The sequence below is a fragment of the Gymnodraco acuticeps genome, unplaced genomic scaffold (genome assembly GCF_902827175.1).
Source record: "Gymnodraco acuticeps unplaced genomic scaffold, fGymAcu1.1, whole genome shotgun sequence".
In the NCBI taxonomy this organism is placed as follows: domain Eukaryota; kingdom Metazoa; phylum Chordata; class Actinopteri; order Perciformes; family Bathydraconidae; genus Gymnodraco; species Gymnodraco acuticeps.
The window spans coordinates 443,154-462,084 of record NW_022991934.1 but is presented as its reverse complement, the minus strand read 5'-3'; the positions used below and the strand labels follow the sequence as shown (position 1 = coordinate 462,084).

The 18,931-nt window shown below is 43.6% G+C and overlaps 1 protein-coding gene and 1 long non-coding RNA gene across 3 annotated transcripts; both read left to right on the top strand.

The window, feature by feature from the left end:
• The first annotated feature begins 4,539 nt into the window (after positions 1 to 4,539).
• On the top strand, positions 4,540 to 7,404 carry LOC117535734. Its single transcript, XM_034200262.1, has 2 exons — positions 4,540 to 4,757; positions 4,988 to 7,404. The coding sequence occupies exon 2, from the start codon at positions 5,261 to 5,263 to the stop codon at positions 7,160 to 7,162; it is 1,902 nt and encodes a 633-aa protein (XP_034056153.1). The 5' UTR covers positions 4,540 to 4,757; positions 4,988 to 5,260; the 3' UTR covers positions 7,163 to 7,404.
• Positions 7,405 to 13,375: 5,971 nt separating this feature from the next.
• On the top strand, positions 13,376 to 17,779 carry LOC117535735. 2 transcript variants are annotated; one of them, XR_004567452.1, is made up of 5 exons: positions 13,376 to 13,854; positions 14,270 to 14,361; positions 14,819 to 14,910; positions 15,020 to 15,296; positions 17,443 to 17,779. It is a non-coding gene; the product is annotated as an uncharacterized LOC117535735 (long non-coding RNA). The 2 variants fall into 2 exon arrangements; XR_004567453.1 differs by lacking the exon at positions 17,443 to 17,779 and adding an exon at positions 15,815 to 15,936.
• The last annotated feature ends 1,152 nt before the right edge of the window (positions 17,780 to 18,931 follow it).

Here is an 18,931-nt window from a genome sequence, read left to right as displayed (position 1 = left end):
GCCACGCACACAATGTTTCAAAGTGGTTGCTATGTTGCCCTTTATTTGTGTATGTTTGCGATAAGTGTGCGTCTTTACGCAATGCTGTTGGCCTTGCTGTTTGATATATATTGTGCCGCAGGCCCGCAGCACGTGACGGTTTTGTGTGCCCTCCCATGAAAATCATATGCCCTCCCTTTAGATTTGTTCTGGCGCCGGGTCTGTAAACTGAGGAGTGAGTCCCGTGAGTTTCATGTATTTTCTTCACTCCGCTGGGAAACTGCTCTCATGTCAAGAAGCATGAGATCAGTGCATGCACTGCATCGTCCAATCAGTGAGCGATACACAGTAAGGGGGCGGGGCGAGTATCTGAGGATTTCATCAGAGGATGGTCTGGTGGTTCCTCGGTTATCGCTCCTCCATTATCGCTCCTCGCTCCTCGGTCCTCCGGCAGAAATAAGAGCCATGGGACGGTACTCAAGATAGCGCAGACAAATCAACTTCCGGTGAGACCGAGGACCGAGGAGCGAGGAAATGAAAATAGTCGACCTGAGGTCATACGTTTTGATCATTCAAAAAAATACCTTTTATTTGAAAGTCCAAGTTTTCATCCTGAACTTTGAAAAATACAATGTTGTATTCAAAACAAAAAAAAGTATTTGAAAAAATGTTTCAGGTTGAATATTATTTTTATTCAGTTCAGCAATTGTTTTGAATAAAATATGTATTTTCATATTTCACTTTTATACATATTTTGATATTTGAATACTTGTTTTTTTCAGTTTCCGATTTTACGTCTTCAGATTCAAAACAATTATTTTTTCAGTTTCAATTTTTTTTTTTTCAGGTTTCAATAATTTGTTCGCCTTCAGATCGTTTTTCGCTTTCAGACTTTTGGCCCTGATACTAGGCTTGTTTGAGACAAGCGAGACCTGCGCAGTTGCGACCAACGTCTTGCTAGTGCGTTTCATGATGGTGTTGAGATCATAGTATGAAGTGAATACTTAAAAACGAAAGTTAATTATAAATCATATATGATCAATCATATTCTTGTATAAACCCATAATGAGAATGCTTCTTGACGGTTTTTTGAATATGTATGTATGCTTACAATTTTTTTCTGTTGCTATTTGATAACTTTGCGTTTTGAAGAGAGGGTGTTGAGATCATAGTATGAAGTGAATACTTAAAACGAAAGTTAGTTATAATCAAATATAATCAATTATATTCTTGTATAACCCACAATGAAAATACTTCATATTTTAGGTTTTTCTATAGTTACAGTATAAACAAAACCAAGTGGTTTGTTAAGTTGAGTGGACAGCCTAAAAAGAGTTATGGGTGTTTCTGATAAGAGAGTAGGCCGTTTTCTCCCTATCCCCTGACAGCAGTTCACAGGGAGGGGGGCTCCAGGCTTAAGGAGAAACACATTAGAGGCCTCAAAAAGGGGTCATGTCCTTTTTACACTAACATGGGAAGGTGTGTCTTATGCCATAAGCTATGGAACATGTCGGGTCATGTTCAGCTCTGTACAGTAGAAGCCATGCCCAGTTTTCCACAAATTGGGTGTTGAGGAGGCGTTTTGAAAAATTCTATCGGGGTTTTGTGCATAAAGACAGGGGTTGAGAGTGAAAGCTTCAGAGCTGGGTTAATAGCTCTCGGTAAGGTTCTCTCAAACTTGGTAAATATCTCTGATATTTGTTGGTTGAAATGCTGAGTAAATTTGGTTTGAATGCTGAGTGAATTTCTTTGAATGCTGAGTGAATTTCTTGGTTGGAATGCTGAGTGGAATGACTTGATGGGAGACATGGTTGTGAGATGTGGTTGTGATTAGGAACTGCCACCGTGAGGATCTTCCTCCGAAATACCTGCGGGAGATAGGTATGTGTTTGTGAATGTTAGTACCCGCCATCTGTGTCGGATAGGAGTGTGGTTGTGATTATAACCCGCCACCGTGAGGATCTTCCTCCGAAATACCTGCGGGAGATAGTTGTGTGTTTTTGAATGTTAGTACCCGCCATCTGTGTCGGAAAAAATGTATGAAACTGAATTGATTTGGTGAATGAAAAGTTGAATGCGCTTTTTATTGTCACCGGTCTTTTTATGAGGAAATACCTCTAAATTCTATCGGGAGATTTTAAAATGTCACAACTGAATTGGGCAGTTGAAATTAAACATTTTGGTAATAAATGTAAGACTGTGAATTAAAGTTTCATATTTGAACATGATCACAGCACCATTTTTTTAGTATGATTATAATGTTGTAAAGAGAGAAGGTAAAAACCCTGTATTAGTTTGGACCTATTTTTCTTCAAATAAACTGATCCCACCTTTTGGACTGGGATAACTTAAAAGACACCTGTGCCCTCCTCTCCTGCTTCAAAGGTAAGACTGCACCCTGCCACACACACTTAGGTAGGAGCACACTCCATTTACTGATATCAAAATCCTTCGGGATCCCTTAAACAGATTAAAAAAGAGTTGTCTGAATTGAAACAGCAGTTAATTGAACCTAGGTTCTTCGGGAAGTTAATAGAGGTGAGATCTTGCTGACGTTGGTGGATCTGAGCCAAGCAGCAAACTTACATAGACTCAATAACTTCGGTCAGGTCAATTAGTAGGTCAGAGTAATTTACCGGAATAAATTATCAGGACCTCTCCGACTCTAAACAATGGTTACAGTAGGCTTGTTTGAGACAAGCGAGACCTGCGCAGACCTGCGCAATTTCGATCAACGTCTTGCTCGTGCGTTGCATGAGGGTTAGTCATTTTGTCCGAATTGCTCTGGAGGCTCGCCTAGATGAGACGTTGAAATCTCGCGGGACAAAGACGCCCGGAAGCGAAATGCTTGATGGGAAACGACTCGCTGGTATCTCGAGCTGAGCGCTCATTGGTGGTTTTTTCCACGTGCTGCTGATGAAACTCTCCAATTGGCTCGGCAAAAGTTTGTTGTTGTTTTGTGTCCGTTTTACGTCGCCACATCCATTCACATTTTTCATCATCGTTCCACAATATTTATCATCATTAAATTAATATCCATATATTTTATACTATACTTGCACTGCTTACCGTTTTCATACTTTATATATCTTAGCATATTCATACACACTGTTCATACTGCTCTCAGGCTGATATCTAGTGTATTCATAACCCTCACTGTTTATTCATCATTCAATTCATTCTATATTTTATTCTGTAGATTGTGTACATTACTTTTCACTTTACTGCTTGTTGCACCTGGTTAGAAGCTAAACTGCATTTCGTTGTCTCAGTAACTGTAATATGTGCAATATCAATAAAGTTGAATCTAATCTTGATCAGGAACAAATGTATTTACTTAGTACATATCTGACATTAATGATTAAACACATGTGTGCATTCTTTATAAATGCAAACCGAGTCAAGCCGACTCCGGAGGTGGCGGTATGCACCTTAAAGTTGTTTGCAATCCGCCAAAAAACCGAGAGAAGAAGAAGAAGAAGACGAAGCCGACTCCGAGCTGTCCGACTTCAGGCGAGCTTTTTGAGACCTCCCCCGGCTGCGATCGGCTATTCTCGTCTACTTTCGAGGCGAGCCGCAACGCGTCTCAAACAAGCCTATTTTGTCCAACTTGCTCTGGAGGCTCGCCAACATGAGACGTTGAAATCTCGCGGGACAAAGATGCCCGCAGCCTTGAGAGCGAGGCGCGGCGCAGTTCGGCCTAATTCCAAACCACTCCATCGACCCTACCCCTCCGTGATGGAGTGAACTCCGTCTGTAGCCACACTCGCAGCTCAACGAGGCTCCCTCCTGTCAGATGGAGGGAGTAAATACAGCAGCAAGCTTTGGGACGGCCTCCCCTCTCTCCGGCAGAAACAGGAAATGCCGTAACTGTATGTAACAACGGTTTCAAATCAGCATCTCTTAGACAAAAAGTTTAAATGAATAACTCAAATAAAACTCCAAACATCTTTCATTGTGTTTCAAAGCTCTTTTAGTTGTAAACCTGATGTTTATAAGCTTCTTAGTTTTTGCAACGGTCTCTAAATATACACAACTTTATAATAAAATGCACACATTTACCTTTTTCTAGACTAAACACAGGTTTGATCCTAAGTTAAAAACATATGAGGTTATCATGAGGTTGTTAACATCGCAGTTTATCAGTGGATGTTTGCTGGAACTACTTGTTAACAGCGTGTTTCCTGACGGACACACACAGCGGGACTCCGGTCAGGTAGAGACCGGTCTCAAGTCAGCACCGCTGCAGACTCGCTGTTTGAGGGCTTGATAGACCACTCCCCCTCCACACTCGTTGCTTTGGAACAGCCCTCAATATGGCGGACCCTCCGCGTGAATGCGCAAACGGAGGGGTAGGGTGTAGGGGTAAGGTGTAGGGGTAGGGTGTAGGGGGCGGTTTGGGAATGGGCCTTCCTCTCCACGGGCTGCGGAAGCGAAATGCTTGATGGGAAACGACTCGCTGGTATCTCGAGCTGAGCGCTCATTGGTGGTTTTTACCCCGTGCTGCTGATGAAACTCTCCAATTGGCTCGGCAAAAGATTGTTGTTGTTTTGTGTCAGTTTTACGTCGCCACATCTGTTCTGGCTCCGCCAATTATTTTGTGTGTTATAGTGACTCCTTCTGGTGACTTCCCGTACTGCATGAAGTAGTTATTTTTAGTTCCCATGTGACAGGAAGTTAGCCTGAGACATTTCAGAATAGCATGTGTGCTCCAGCTAAGGTGGCGTCTGTTCATCCTGTGCCATCCATCATTCATAGCCCTTGAGAAGGCATTTCCTGTAAGTTTTTATGTTTCTACATTATTTATCTTTACCTTGAGTGCATTATTGTGATATTTGATCCCAGCTGACATTTTGTAGTTGCTGTATATGCAATATAGCCTAAACATTGCATCTGTACTTTGGCACTGACCTAATTTCATGCCGTCTTGGATATATATCTATGTATACGTAATTATTATGTCATGTAGTTGATATTTACAATTGCTCCTGTTTCTGTATTCCTTCAGTTTCACACTGCTTGCTTAGTAAAGCTTCAAAACATCACCTTGTGGTCCTGAGTTTTACTTTGTGAGAGTGTTTATCTCGCTGGTTAACCGAGAAGGAGATTTCGGCGAGGCCAGTATAGTGAAAAGTAAGACCTTCAAGCAAGTGCTATCTCCCGGATGCTGGATTCCTCCTGCATTGTCACCCACGGCAACAAGGCCAGCACGACAGCTGCAGAAATCCACGGCAGGTAGAGCAGACATATTCATCACAGTAAGAGTAACCACGTCACAAACATGGAGGGTGAAGCGCCAGAGAACCAGTCTGTTTCATCCAAGTCATCAAATGTGTCAAGAGCAAGTATGGCAGCCACTAAAGCCCGCGCTAAAGCTGAAGCCGCACAAGCAAGAGCTGCATTTGCAAGGAAAGAAATAGAATTAAAGATAGAAAAGGCCCGTCTAGAAGCCACACTAGATGCCCTGGAGAGAGAGGGCGAAGCAAAGGCTGCTAGGGCCGAAGCAGCCGTAATGGAGGCTGCAGTAGCAAATCTGGAGCCATCAGAAATAGAGCATAGACCACCTTTGCTACCAACACAAAATTCAAAACAGCGCACCGAAGAGTACGTTAGTCAGCACACAGACACAGGTGCTACTGGACAGCTACATGCAGTTAAAGAGGAGAGCCCCGTGTTACATGTATATTCCCATCCCCAAGCATTAGGCGATGAGTTAAAGGAAAAATCTCCAGTGTCAGAGTATCACATACTATCCAGCTACCCAGAAGATGTTCCCCCTGACATAAAGAGACAATATATTCCTAAGCCACAGACCCAATTGCAGCATCATCCCCCAAGTCACATCAACTTCCCATACTACTCCAGTCATCGTAACGACAACATGCCCTCTACAACACGTTACTCCAGTGACACCTCACTTGATCTCGCCAAATATCTGGCACGCGGCAAGCTCGTGTCATCCGGGCCAAGGTTCGACGATCGGCCGGATAATTATTTAGCTTGGAAATCATCGTTCCTCAACACCATCAAAAGCTTACATCTCACAGCTAGAGAAGAGTTGGATCTGTTAAACAAATGGCTTGGGAGGGATTCAGCAGAGCAGGCACGGCGTATTAAGTCAGTTAATGTGAGACATCTTCCTGCTGGATTAGACCTCATATGGGAGAGGTTGGAGGAGACCTATGGGTCGCCAGAAGCTATAGAAAACGCCCTTTTTACAAAAATAGAGGACTTTCCAAAAATGGCGGCTAAAGACAGCCAAAAGCTTCGTGAGTTAGGTGATCTGCTGATAGAGCTAGAAGCTGCAAAACAAGATGGCTACCTTCCAGGGCTCTCATACCTTGATGCTGCAAGAGGTGTCAACCCCATTGTGCAGAAGCTGCCGTGGGGACTACAGGAAAAATGGATGATGAGGGGATCTAGCTATAAAAGGGAATTTCGGGTAGCTTACCCCCCTTTTTCCTTTTTCACAAAGTTTGTGCGCACAGAAGCCCAAGCACGCAACGACCCCAGCTTTAATCTCCCCTCAACTTTCACGCCACAAAACACAAACCACAGATTTGAGAGTAACAGTAAACCAGTCTCTGTTCATAAAACAGATATCTCCTCCTCATCCACCTCTCCTTTCGCAGACCGCCAGAGCAAAAACATCGAAGATCCAGATAAACAATGCCCCATACATCACAAACCCCACCCACTTAAAACATGTAGAGGATTCAGAGAAATGCCTCTGGAAAGCAGGAAGAGTTTCCTAAAACAGCATTTTATCTGTTTCAAGTGTTGTGCATCCACAAGAAACTGTGAAGCGAACATTAAATGCTCAGAATGCGACAGGCATCCAGCTGCCCTCCATCCAGGCCCCCCTCAGTGGTACTCCAAGCCATCTCCTCCTCCGTCACAGCATGGCGGGGAGGAGGAAGACTCTCCCGACCCTAACGTCACATCAAAATGCACAAAGGTATGTGGAAAAGGTTTTAGCGAGAAATCATGCTCCAAAATGTGCCTCGTGAACATTTACCCTAACGGAAGAGATGAGAGCAAGACGATGTACGCCATACTGGACGACCAAAGCAATAGGTCATTGGCACGGTCTGAGTTTTTTGAGACATTTAGCATAGAAGGCACCACAGCTCCTTACACATTAAAAACATGCTCCGGAGTAGCTGAAACATCAGGCAGGTGAGCAGCTGGCTTCACTATAGAATCTGCAGATGGTAAGACAAGTATTCCACTACCCACTTTGATAGAGTGCAACATGGTCCCAAACAGGGGCGGACTGGGACTAAAATTCAGCCCTGGAAAATGACCCAGTCCGGCCACATGAAATGTCAAATGTTAGAAATCCGCTGTTTATTATTTAAAGTTTTACATCCGATTCACTCCTTTTTTCTTCTCTGTACACAGCTCCAGTTTGATCATTGGCCTGTCATCAGATTTCATTTGTAGTTGCTGCTGTAGAGGAAGTTTAGTAAAATTATTTTTGATGAAATACTCCAAATCTCCACCCTCCATAATTGCGCTTGCTTGCTACTTTTTAAGGGCAGTGATGACAGTTACAGTACGAACTGAAGTTGATGCGATTTGATTGGATCGTGAGGCATGACGTGAGCCTCATCTGATTGGTCAATCCCTCAATTTTTTTTTACCAAGGGAAGCCAATTTCGACTGGCCTCCTCTCGCAACAGAGAGTGCAATCTACTGTTTCACCATAACATCTAGAGGGGCGCTGTTTCACTCTTTGTAAAATACTCAATGAGAATGGGGGAGAGATGGGCCGGCAGAATAATTACCGAAACTAAACGAAGTGTTTTTATTTATTTATTAAAATTATAACTACAATGCAAAAAAAACGGGGAAGCCTGGCTTCCTTTGGCCTCCAGGAGAAAACGCCACTGAGTTCAAGGGATAATTCTCACCCACCTCTTGCTCTTGCCCTGCACGTGTGCCGGTTGAGCTGGTTCTTCCAGCAGCTCAACTCTCTGTCCCTCATCATGAACGCAGGAGGCTGGCTGTATATCTGAACTCGCGCCCATATCAATCTCTTCATCATCTTGCACTTGTTCTAAGCTGCTGCTGATAGTGCTCGTAGCAGCGCTGCTGCCAAAAAGGTCTGTCAATTTGCGACATTTATATGCTTCACCTGCGAGTGACTTCACCTTTTTTTCTCTTGCCTTCTTGGCCCCACCTTTTTCTTTTCAATGTCTTTGATATTTATCCATGTTTTTTCATTCTCCCTGTCTGCAGCGGCGTCTAATCCCTTCTCTTCATGTGGCCGGTCTTTTTTCTTCTTCGTGTGTGACTATTTGACATAAGAACCACACAACTGCATTAGCGGCCGCTCTCGCCCTCTGTCGGCCGTCAGCGCAATTTAAATGATGACGTTAAACCTTTTTTTTTTTAAAGTGCCGGCCGTCAACGGCCCTTGACGACCGGCCGTTCTGTGGTTCTCCAGATTCTACAGATGGCCAGTCCGCCCCTGGTCCCAAACAACTGAGATGAGATACCTACCCCTGCAGCTGCTCACAACCACAACCATCTCAAAGCTATAGCTCAGGAAATACCACCACTTGATCCTGGTGCTCAGATTATGTTGCTACTGGGGAGAGATATATTAAGAGTTCACAAAGTGCGTAGGCAATGCAACGGTCCCCACAACTCCCCTTTTGCTCAGAAGCTCGACCTGGGCTGGGTTATAATCGGTGACGTATGCCTAGGCAGCGTACACAGGCCTACTGAGGTGACCAATATGAAGACCTTCATCTTAGAGAACGGCAGGCCTAGCCATCTAAGTCCATGTGAGAACCACATTAAAGTCAAGGAGAATTTCTCCTCAAACCAGCAGCAGCTCCTCAACCACGCTCTACAGAGAAACCAACCACACAGCATAACCCGTGAAAGCTTTGGCCAGTCAGTCTTTCGTCAAACTAAAGACGACAATAAACTTGCACCTTCGATGGATGACCTATCTTTCCTCAGTATAATGGAAAACGAGTTCTTCAAAGATTCTACCAACAGCTGGGTCGCACCACTGCCGTTTCGCAACCCACGCCGGCGCTTGCCCAACAACAGAGAGTACGCCATGAACCGCTATAGTCACTACGCCGCACCTTGGAGAAACGTCCCGAGATGAAGTCTGACTTTGTTGCTTTCATGCAGAAGATCTTAGATAACCACCATGCAGAGCTGGCACCTCCTCTACAGGAAGGCAAGGAGTGCTGGTACCTCCCCTCATTTGGAGTCTACCACCCCCGAAAACCAGGGCAAATACGAGTTGTTTTCGACTCCAGTGCTCAGTTTGATGGAGTCTCCCTAAACGACGTGCTGCTCTCTGGACCAGATCTGAACAACAGCCTGTTAGGTGTCCTCATAAGATTCAGGAAAGACTCTGTGGCTGTCACAGCAGACATCCAACAAATGTTTCACTGCTTTCTGGTGCGTGAAGACTCCAGAGATTTTCTACGCTTCCTTTGGCATCGTGACAACAACATGAGCAAAGAGATTGTTGACTACAGAATGAGGGTGCATGTCTTTGGAAATAGCCCATCACCGGCAGTGGCTACCTATGGGCTCAGACGCGCGGCACGCAAAGAAGTTGGGGAGTACGGCAACGAGATCCGACGATTTGTAGAGAGAGAATTCTACGTAGACGATGCCCTGAAGTCGTTTCCAACAGAGGAGGAAGTGGTAAGAGTCCTTCAGCAGGCACGAGAGATGTTAGCAGTCTCAAACCTTAGGCTCCACAAAATTGCCTCCAACAGAGCTGGAGTGCTGGATGCGTTCCCAGCCGAGGACCGGGCCAAGGACATTCAGAACCTCAACCTCTCTGTCGACGACTTGCCTGATCAACGCAGTCTTGGGGTGATATGGAACATCATGACGGACTCATTCATGTTTCACGTTCCCGAGATCGAGAAGCCATACACACGAAGAGGTGTGCTTTCAACTGTAAACAGTCTCTTCGACCCCCTGGGCTTCCTGGCACCTGTAACGATCAAGGGACGACTGCTCCTCAGAGAGCTCTCAAGTAAAGCCAGTGAATGGGATCTTCCTCTTCCTGAGAGCATGCGTGACAAGTGGATAAAATGGCGAAACTCACTCCAAGATCTACAGGAACTACATGTCCCACGCACATACTCAACCACGACCCCCTCCAAAGCCCTCCACACGGAGTTGTGCGTGTTCTCAGATGCTTCAGTTAAAGCCATCTCAGCTGTTGCCTACCTAAGGGTCACCGATCATGATGGGCACACTGAAGTAGGGTTCATACTTGGCAAGGCAAAGCTGGCCCCGCAGCCTGAACTAACAATTCCCAGATTGGAGCTATGCGGCGCCGTCTTAGCCACTGAGATTGCAGAAGTCATCTTGGAAGAGATAGACCTGCGACCCGACTCAATCAGGTTTTTCACAGACAGCAAGGTCGTGTTGGGCTATATTCACAATCAGTCAAAACGCTTCTACGTCTTGGTGAACAATAGAGTACAGCGCATCAGACAGTCCACCCAACCTGAACAATGGCATTACGTGCCGACCGAACAGAACCCTGCAGACCGTGGCTCACGTTCCGTCGCTGCCTCAAAGCTCAGCAGCACCACGTGGCTTACAGGTCCTGCTTTCCTCCGTCTTCAGCCCAAGCAGCTCCCAGAAGAGCATGCCGTGTTCGACCTAATCGACCCAGGCTCAGATGTGGATGTCCGCCCTGATGTAAACGTCCTCACCACCGTCATCTCTGAAAAAAACATAGGCTCAAAGCGGTGGGAATGATTCTCCAACTGGAAGGTCCTCGTCAAAGCAGTAGCTCATCTGCTTCACATCGCTCACTGCTTCACCCATGCAGCAGACGTCGGTGATTGTGTCGGCTGGCACGTCTGTAATCAAGTCAAAACCAAGGATTCCCTTGAAAGAGCCGAGAATATCATCTTAAGAGACATAGAGCATGGTGTATATTCAAAGGAGTTAAAATGCATCACTGCAAAACGGGACCTCCCATCTCACAGTTCACTCCTGAAGCTAAAACCCACTATTGACAGCAATGGACTGCTCCGAGTTGGTGGGCGCCTTAATCAGTCAGGATTTGAGGTAAGAGAAAGTAACCCACTCATCATCCCAGGAGGTCATCATGTCACAACTCTTCTTATAAGGCATCACCATGGAAAAGTGCAGCATCAGGGAAGGCATTTTACAGAGGGTGCTATGAGAGCAAACGGGTTCTGGATAGTTGGAGGTAAACGGTGCATTAGCAGCATTATTCAAAAGTGTGTCACGTGCCGGAAGCTCAGAAGTAAAGTAGAGGAGCAGCAAATGGCAGACCTGCCAGCAGAGAGACTGCAAACTGATCCTCCTTTCACCTATGTTGGCTTGGACGTGTTCGGCCCATGGGAAGTGACTACCAGGCGCACAAGAGGCGGCCAAGCAAACAGCAAAAGGTGGGCAGTGCTGTTCACATGCATGTGTACTAAGGCAGTCCACATAGAGGTCATAGAGGAGATGAGCTCCTCAAGTTTCATAAACGCACTCAGAAGATTATTTGCAATAAGAGGCCCTGCCAAGCAACTGCGCTCTGACCGTGGCACCAACTTTGTTGGAGCATGTAGAGAGCTCATGCTGGATGCCCCCGGACAAAGCAAAGTACTGGACTACCTACAAGACCAGAGGTGCACATGGATTTTCAATCCACCGCATTCCTCACACATGGGTGGCGTGTGGGAGCGCATGATCGGCGTGGCACGGCGCATACTCGATGCAATGCTTCTACAATCAGGGTGTGCACGACTTACTCACAAAGTCCTAACCACATTAATGGCCGAGGTCACAGCCATTATCAATGCACGTCCACTGATACCAGTTTCATCCGACCCTGAATGTCCCCACATCCTGACACCGTCCATGCTTCTTACCCAGAAAACGGCAACATTCATGCCCCCTCACGACGACTTCAGTAAAGGCGAGATCTTCAAATTCCAAAGGAAGCGTGTTCAGAGTCTGGCAGACGAATTCTGGAGTAGGTGGCGGAAAGAATTCCTCAGCACCCTACAAACCCGTCAGAAATGGCAGCACAGAAGTCGAGACATTGAAGAAGGCGACGTCGTTCTTCTGAAGGAGAAGCAAGCCAGAAGATACGAGTGGCCAATGGGAGTTGTAGTGAAAGCTGTTCCCAGCAAAGACGGACTGATAAGGAAAGCAGAGGTGAAAGTTGTTCAAGACGGAGTAACCAAGGTCTTCTTAAGACCTATTTCAGAACTGGTCTACATTATTTCGTCAGATCAAGCTGTTTAGTTGTGTGTATTGGTCTCTTAGAGAGACCAGACGGGGAGTGTTCTGGCTCCGCCAATTATTTTGTGTGTTATAGTGACTCCTTCTGGTGACTTCCCGTACTGCATGAAGTAGTTATTTTTAGTTCCCATGTGACAGGAAGTTAGCCTGAGACATTTCAGAATAGCATGTGTGCTCCAGCTAAGGTGGCGTCTGTTCATCCTGTGCCATCCATCATTCATAGCCCTTGAGAAGGCATTTCCTGTAAGTTTTTATGTTTCTACATTATATATCTTTACCTTGAGTGCATTATTGTGATATTTGATCCCAGCTGACATTTTGTAGTTGCTGTATATGCAATATAGCCTAAACATTGCATCTGTACTTTGGCACTGACCTAATTTCATGCCGTCTTGGATATATATCTATGTATACGTAATTATTATGTCATGTAGTTGATATTTACAATTGCTCCTGTTTCTGTATTCCTTCAGTTTCACACTGCTTGCTTAGTAAAGCTTCAAAACATCACCTCGTGGTCCTGAGTTTTACTTTGTGAGAGTGTTTATCTCGCTGGTTAACCGAGAAGGAGATTTCGGCGAGGCCAGTATAACATCCATTCCCATTTTTCATCCTTGTTCCACAATGTTTATCATCATGAAATTAATATCTATATATTTTATACTATACTTGCACTGCTTACCGTTTTCATACTTTATATATCTTAGCATATTCATACACACTGTTCATACTGCTCTCAGGCTGCTGTGTATATCTAGTGTATCCATACCCCTCACTGTTTATTCATCATTCAATTAATTCTATATTTTATTCTGTAGATTGTGTACATTACTTTTCACTTTACTGCTTGTTGCACCTGGTTAGAAGCTAAACTGCATTTCGTTGTCTCAGTACCTGTAATATGTGCAATATCAATAAAGTAGAATCTAATCTTGAGCAGGAACAAATGTATTTACTTAGTACATATCTGACATTAACGATTAAACACATGTGTGCATTCTTTATAAATGCAAACCGAGTCAAACCGACTCCGGAGGTGGCAGTATGCACCTTAAAGTTGTTTGCAATCCGCCAAAAAACCGAGAGAAGAAGAAGAAGAAGACGAAGCCGACTCCGAGCTGTCCGACTTCAGGCGAGCTGTTTGAGACCTCCCCTGGCTGCGATCGGCTATTCTCGTCTACTTTCGAGGCGAGCCGCAACATGTTGTCTGTCCTCAGCAACTACAAGGCTTAATAGAAGACTTGTCCCTACCAGTGTCGGCCATAGCAACACTTCTGGGTGTATCTAAGAAGACAGTCAAAAGGCGCATGCATGAAAATGGCCTTTCCATAAAACGGTCCTACAGTACCCTAACTGATGATGAACTAGACAATTTGGTTCGGTCAGTTAAGGCCAGGACACCACATGTAGGATATCGAATGATGAAAGGAATCCTGAACAATGGCTCGCTGTGTGCAATGGAAGAGAGTGTCTTCATCAATGCATCGTGTTGATTCTGTGGGTGTACTCACAAGAATGGCAAGGATGGGGTGTGTTGCAAGAAGGACATTCTGTTCAGGGTCCTCTGCACTTGGTACACATGGACACAAATCATAAACTCATCAGGTACGTCACACATTTTATGTTTACATGCTATGTACAATAAAGGATAATAGAGTACAAATTAAAAAAGTTATGTTTTAAAATGCCCTGTCACAGTTGTTTGCATAAGAAATAACAGACACTAAAAGTGATTTTGTGTTGTTTTTCAAAGATATGGTCTTGTTATTTTTGGAGGGATTGATGGCTTCTCACGGAAGGTCATTTTGTTTTCACAAATAACGATTATTTATAAGTCAGATAATGACAGTTATTGGTTAATAACTAAACCTGATGCATGATTTACAGTTCCTTTCAAAGTATCTATATTTTTAGTTTGTATCCATCTTAAACCTTGTAGCAAGAATGTCTGGTGTTGGTTTTTAAACACATTTAGAGATCTGCTTTTATTTATTCTGCTTAATAATTTTCTCTGCTGCAGATCATGTACCTGGGTGCTGCCACTAATAATAAAGCATTGACTTCACTTGACTTCTTCTTAGAGGGTGTGCAAAAGTATGGCTTTCCATTAAGGTAAGGCCAACATTAGGTGTGGCTCCCTGTGATACTCTTTAGTAACTTGGGCCTTATCTGTCATTAAAAGATGCATAATGGTTTGTATAACACTTACAATGATCAATGTTTTGATCGCTGAAATGACCCGAGAATTATACACAACTGAGTCAGGAAGTAACTACGACCCTCGAAATAAATCTGAGTGAAACCAACCTCAATCTGTCCAAAGCCCTATTGATGATCAAATATATATATAGAATACTTGATGACTAAGTCACCTCTGTCTCTCCAAACAAACCATGTTTAGGATTATTTGCATTATACCATTACATATTCATTTTTGACCTGTATTTAAAAAACGATAATAATAATAAAAATAACTGGCCTATTTTCTTCGACATAAAGAAATCTTAAAAATGCCATGTCATAACTTTTTGTAATGTTTTATTTCATGTGTGTGATTCATCTTTTTAAGAGTAAGAGCCGACCAAGGAGTGGAAAATGTTGACTATAAGGGGCTGTGGAAGGGGAAGCTTCCTGTCAGGGAAAAGTGTGCACAATCAAAAGGTACATTCTTTGAAGTAATGTCAAACAATGACAAACACAAAGCCATCATTTGTGAATGTACTGTGCTTTGTCCAATTTGAGTGTAATTTGATGATTTTTATTTGAACAGAATCGAACGTTTGTGGCGAGATGTTTGGATGGCTGTTTCAAACGTGCACTACGAGGTTCTTCACAGCCTCGAGGATGAGGGTGTTCTAGATCCTTCTGATAGCATCCACATGTTCTGTGCCCAGCATGTATTTCTTCCGCGTCTTCAGAGGGATCTCAATGTCTTCAGGATGGGTTGGGATAATCAGCCTCTAAGGACAGAGCTAAATGTGTCCCCACACCAACTGTGGACAATGGGACTCCTCCATAATCCTATTGATGTTCCAGACCTTGCAGAGGTAGGTACTCATTACATGTTTATTTCAAGCAAAATTGTATCAACATAATTTTGGCCAGTGTTCTCAAACTATTTCAACTAAAATATATTAGACCAAAGTATTGTGCTTAAAACAGCTTAACAAAATTAAAGGAACTCCATTAAACTTATATTATGAAAGAAATTGGCATTGCCACTGTATGTTCGCTGTTCATTACATTAGTATTGAACCTTTGGGCTAGAAACAAATTATATTTGTCATGTTTCAATGGAATTTACAATCACTAGCATCAAATAAATGAAAGATAGATATTTTTCTTTAAAATTGCATAAAACTTGCTTACTAATGTAAAATGCAAAGCATGGGACTGCACTTGAAATGCATTTTGTAAGACCTCAAAATCACCTCTTTTGATAGGTGTACCGTTGAAAAGGCAAAAAAGTGTTTCATTTGTATTCTTTACATTCTCTAGTGTTTGTGGTGCTTAAAGTTATTCTTGGTCCCCTAAAACCCATGACTGATATTTAATTGTTATCAAGGAAATGGAGGATGCAGATCTTGATTTCAACACTGCCAGTGAGCCAGATGAGACCAGTTCTGGAGTGATTCTTCCACCTGTTGAAAGTCCCCTCAGTGAGCAGGATATGGCAGGACTTTTGGCCAATATTGATGTTACAAGACCATCTGGGTCCTACGGCCGAGACATTTATTTAGCTGTATTGAACCATGTACTAAATCATGCATCCTAAATGCAAACATGTTTAACCACGTGTAACCACACCAGCCCAGGACCTCCACATCCAGCATGTTCACCTCCAAGATCGTCTGAGACCAGCCACTCGGACAGCTGCTGCAACAATCGGTTTGCATAACCAAATAATTTCTGCACAAACTGTCAGATACCGTCTCAGGGAAGCTCATCTGCATGCTCGTCGTCCTCATCGGGGTCTCGACCTGACTCCGGTTCGTCGTCGTAACCGACTTGAGTGGGCAAATGCTCACATTCGATGGCGTCTGGCACGTTGGAGAGGTGTTCTCTTCACGGATGAATCCCGGTTTTCACTGTTCAGGGCAGATGGCAGACAGCGTGTGTGGCGTCGTGTGGGTGAGCGGTTTTCTGATGTCAATGTTGTGAATCGAGTGGCCCATGGTGGTGGTGGGGTTATGGTATGGGCAGGCGTATGTTATGGACGACGAACACTGTGCATTTTATTGATGGCATTGTGAATGCACAGAGATACCGTGACGAGATCCTGGGGCCCATTGTTGTGCCATTCATCCACGACCATCACCTCATCTTGCAGCATGATAATGCACGGCCCCATGTTGCAAGGATCTGTACACAATTCCTGGAGGCTGAAAACATCCCAGTTCTTGCATGGCCAGCATACTCACCGGACATGTCACCCATTGAGCATGTTTGGGATGCTCTGGATCGGCGTATACGACAGCGTGTTCCAGTTCCTGCCAATATCCAGCAACTTCGCACAGCCATTGAAGAGGAGTGGACCAACATTCCACAGGCCACAATCAACAACCTGATCAACTCTATGCGAAGGAGATGTGTTGCACTGCGTGAGGCAAATGGTGGTCACACCAGATACTGACTGGTTTCCAGACCCCCCCAGACCCCCCCAATAAAGCAAAACTGCACGTTTCAGAGTGGCCTTTTATTGTGGCCAGCCTAAGGCACACCTGTGCAATAATCATGCTGTCTAATCAGCATCTTGATATGCCACACCTGTGAGGTGGGATGGATTATCTCGGCAAAGGAGAAGTGCTCACTATCACAGATTTTTTCAGATTTGTGAACAATATGAGAGAAATGGTTATTTTGTGTTTATAGAAAATGTTTTAGATCTTTGAGTTCATCTCATGAAAAATGGGAGCAAAAACAAAAGTGTTGCATTTATATTTGTGTTCAGTGTATATACACATGTGTGCATACTTGTAGATAAACAGCACACAGTATATATATATATATATATATACTGTTAATCTGTTTTTTGAGGTTTTGCTCTCTTGTTACTTTTAACCATACAGGTGTGATTTCATAGTTATTTTGTATGTTATTGTCAAAGGAACAAAATGAGCAACCCTTTATACTTAATTTGATATTCCTCATTATCTGAAGCATTTGTTACTCTCATTTATTTTCCTCCCATAGTGACTGTATGGATAATCGGAGACAGCTATGTCCGGCGTGGAGCCCAGAGAGCTACAGAGACCATCGGCAGCAACCTTGGCCTTGACCTGAGGGTGTGCTGGTTCGGTTGGGGTGGACTGCGCTGGAGAGGTGTCCTCCCCTTCTTTTCCAACTCCCTGCGAGGAAGAGCAGCCCCGGAGGTCCTCCTCATCCACTGTGGCGGCAACGACTTGGGGGATGTGCCCAATGTTCAGTTGCTGAACAAGATGAAGGAGGACCTGCACCAGCTTCACCATCGGCACCCTGGCATGAAGATCATGCTCTCCCAGATAAACCAAAAATAAATAAATGACATTCATATTTTCCCTTCTTTTGTCTACTGCTTACTGAAAATGTTAGCTATCACATCCAAATCCGACTATCAAATGAAGGGATAAGCTAACCATACAATACAGAAAACATTACACATTAAGGCTCAAATCTTTTCCCAAGCCGTAGCAGTCTGAAAAGAGTCCCAAGTTTAAAAACACAAAATCTTGACAATGAATACTACGCTGTCATTTATCAGTGACAATGCAAACAACAAGAAGGTTTCCCCTAATCCCATGTATTTTGGCATCAACTATGTCATAAGCATACCATAGAATGTAATTATGAAGTGCAATACCCACAATCCCTACAGGGTCGTAACATCACAGAAGATAATACCTTTTAGAGAGTTTCGAAATTGTTCAGTATGCAGATAAATATTTGTTTTACAATAGAAACATTTTTCTCAATAAATGTTCCCACATGTTGTGAGCATCAACTTTAAATATTTTGTCTACAAATAAAAAACATCTTAATTTCCTTCAACGACAACATTTTGTTTATAACACCACTACATTAACAATAAGCATAGGAAAATGATAAATGTCAACATTTAAGATTTTGCTTTTACTCTTTATTTAATCAGATCTATTTCACATTGAAAATGTGATAAATACACAAGCCACATTGAAAGTTACATCTTGCATTTTATGAAAAGTAAAGGTTTCGAATCATTTTATGACTTAAGCTGTTAAACCCCAAGCGCCGGCGGGGACCCTGGGTTTTTTTTTCACGACACTGTGTCTCAGGGGATCTTAATATTTAAGAACCTATTAATGTGTTATACCAGATTAACGGGAATAATCTCAGCTAACTGACGATACAAACCATTTTTACCAAAACAAAACACAAGTCTCATAAGAAGCATCTAAATGACCCCTTATGGAAAAATGCTAACGGACATTGGCACAGAACTCAAGATAAAAGTACCCTTATTACTTATCGTAGCTGCACATACAAGATATCCGATTAAAGCTGAGGTTCCACAGATTATTTAGGTATATAGTATCATCACTGAGTGATCCGAACTCGCGACAGGGGAAGCAAACACAGACATCACAACACGTACCTTTACGGAGCTTCTAGGGGAGATCGTCTCACCGTAGCTGTCAATCTGATCAAAATACGTGTTCAATGGCAT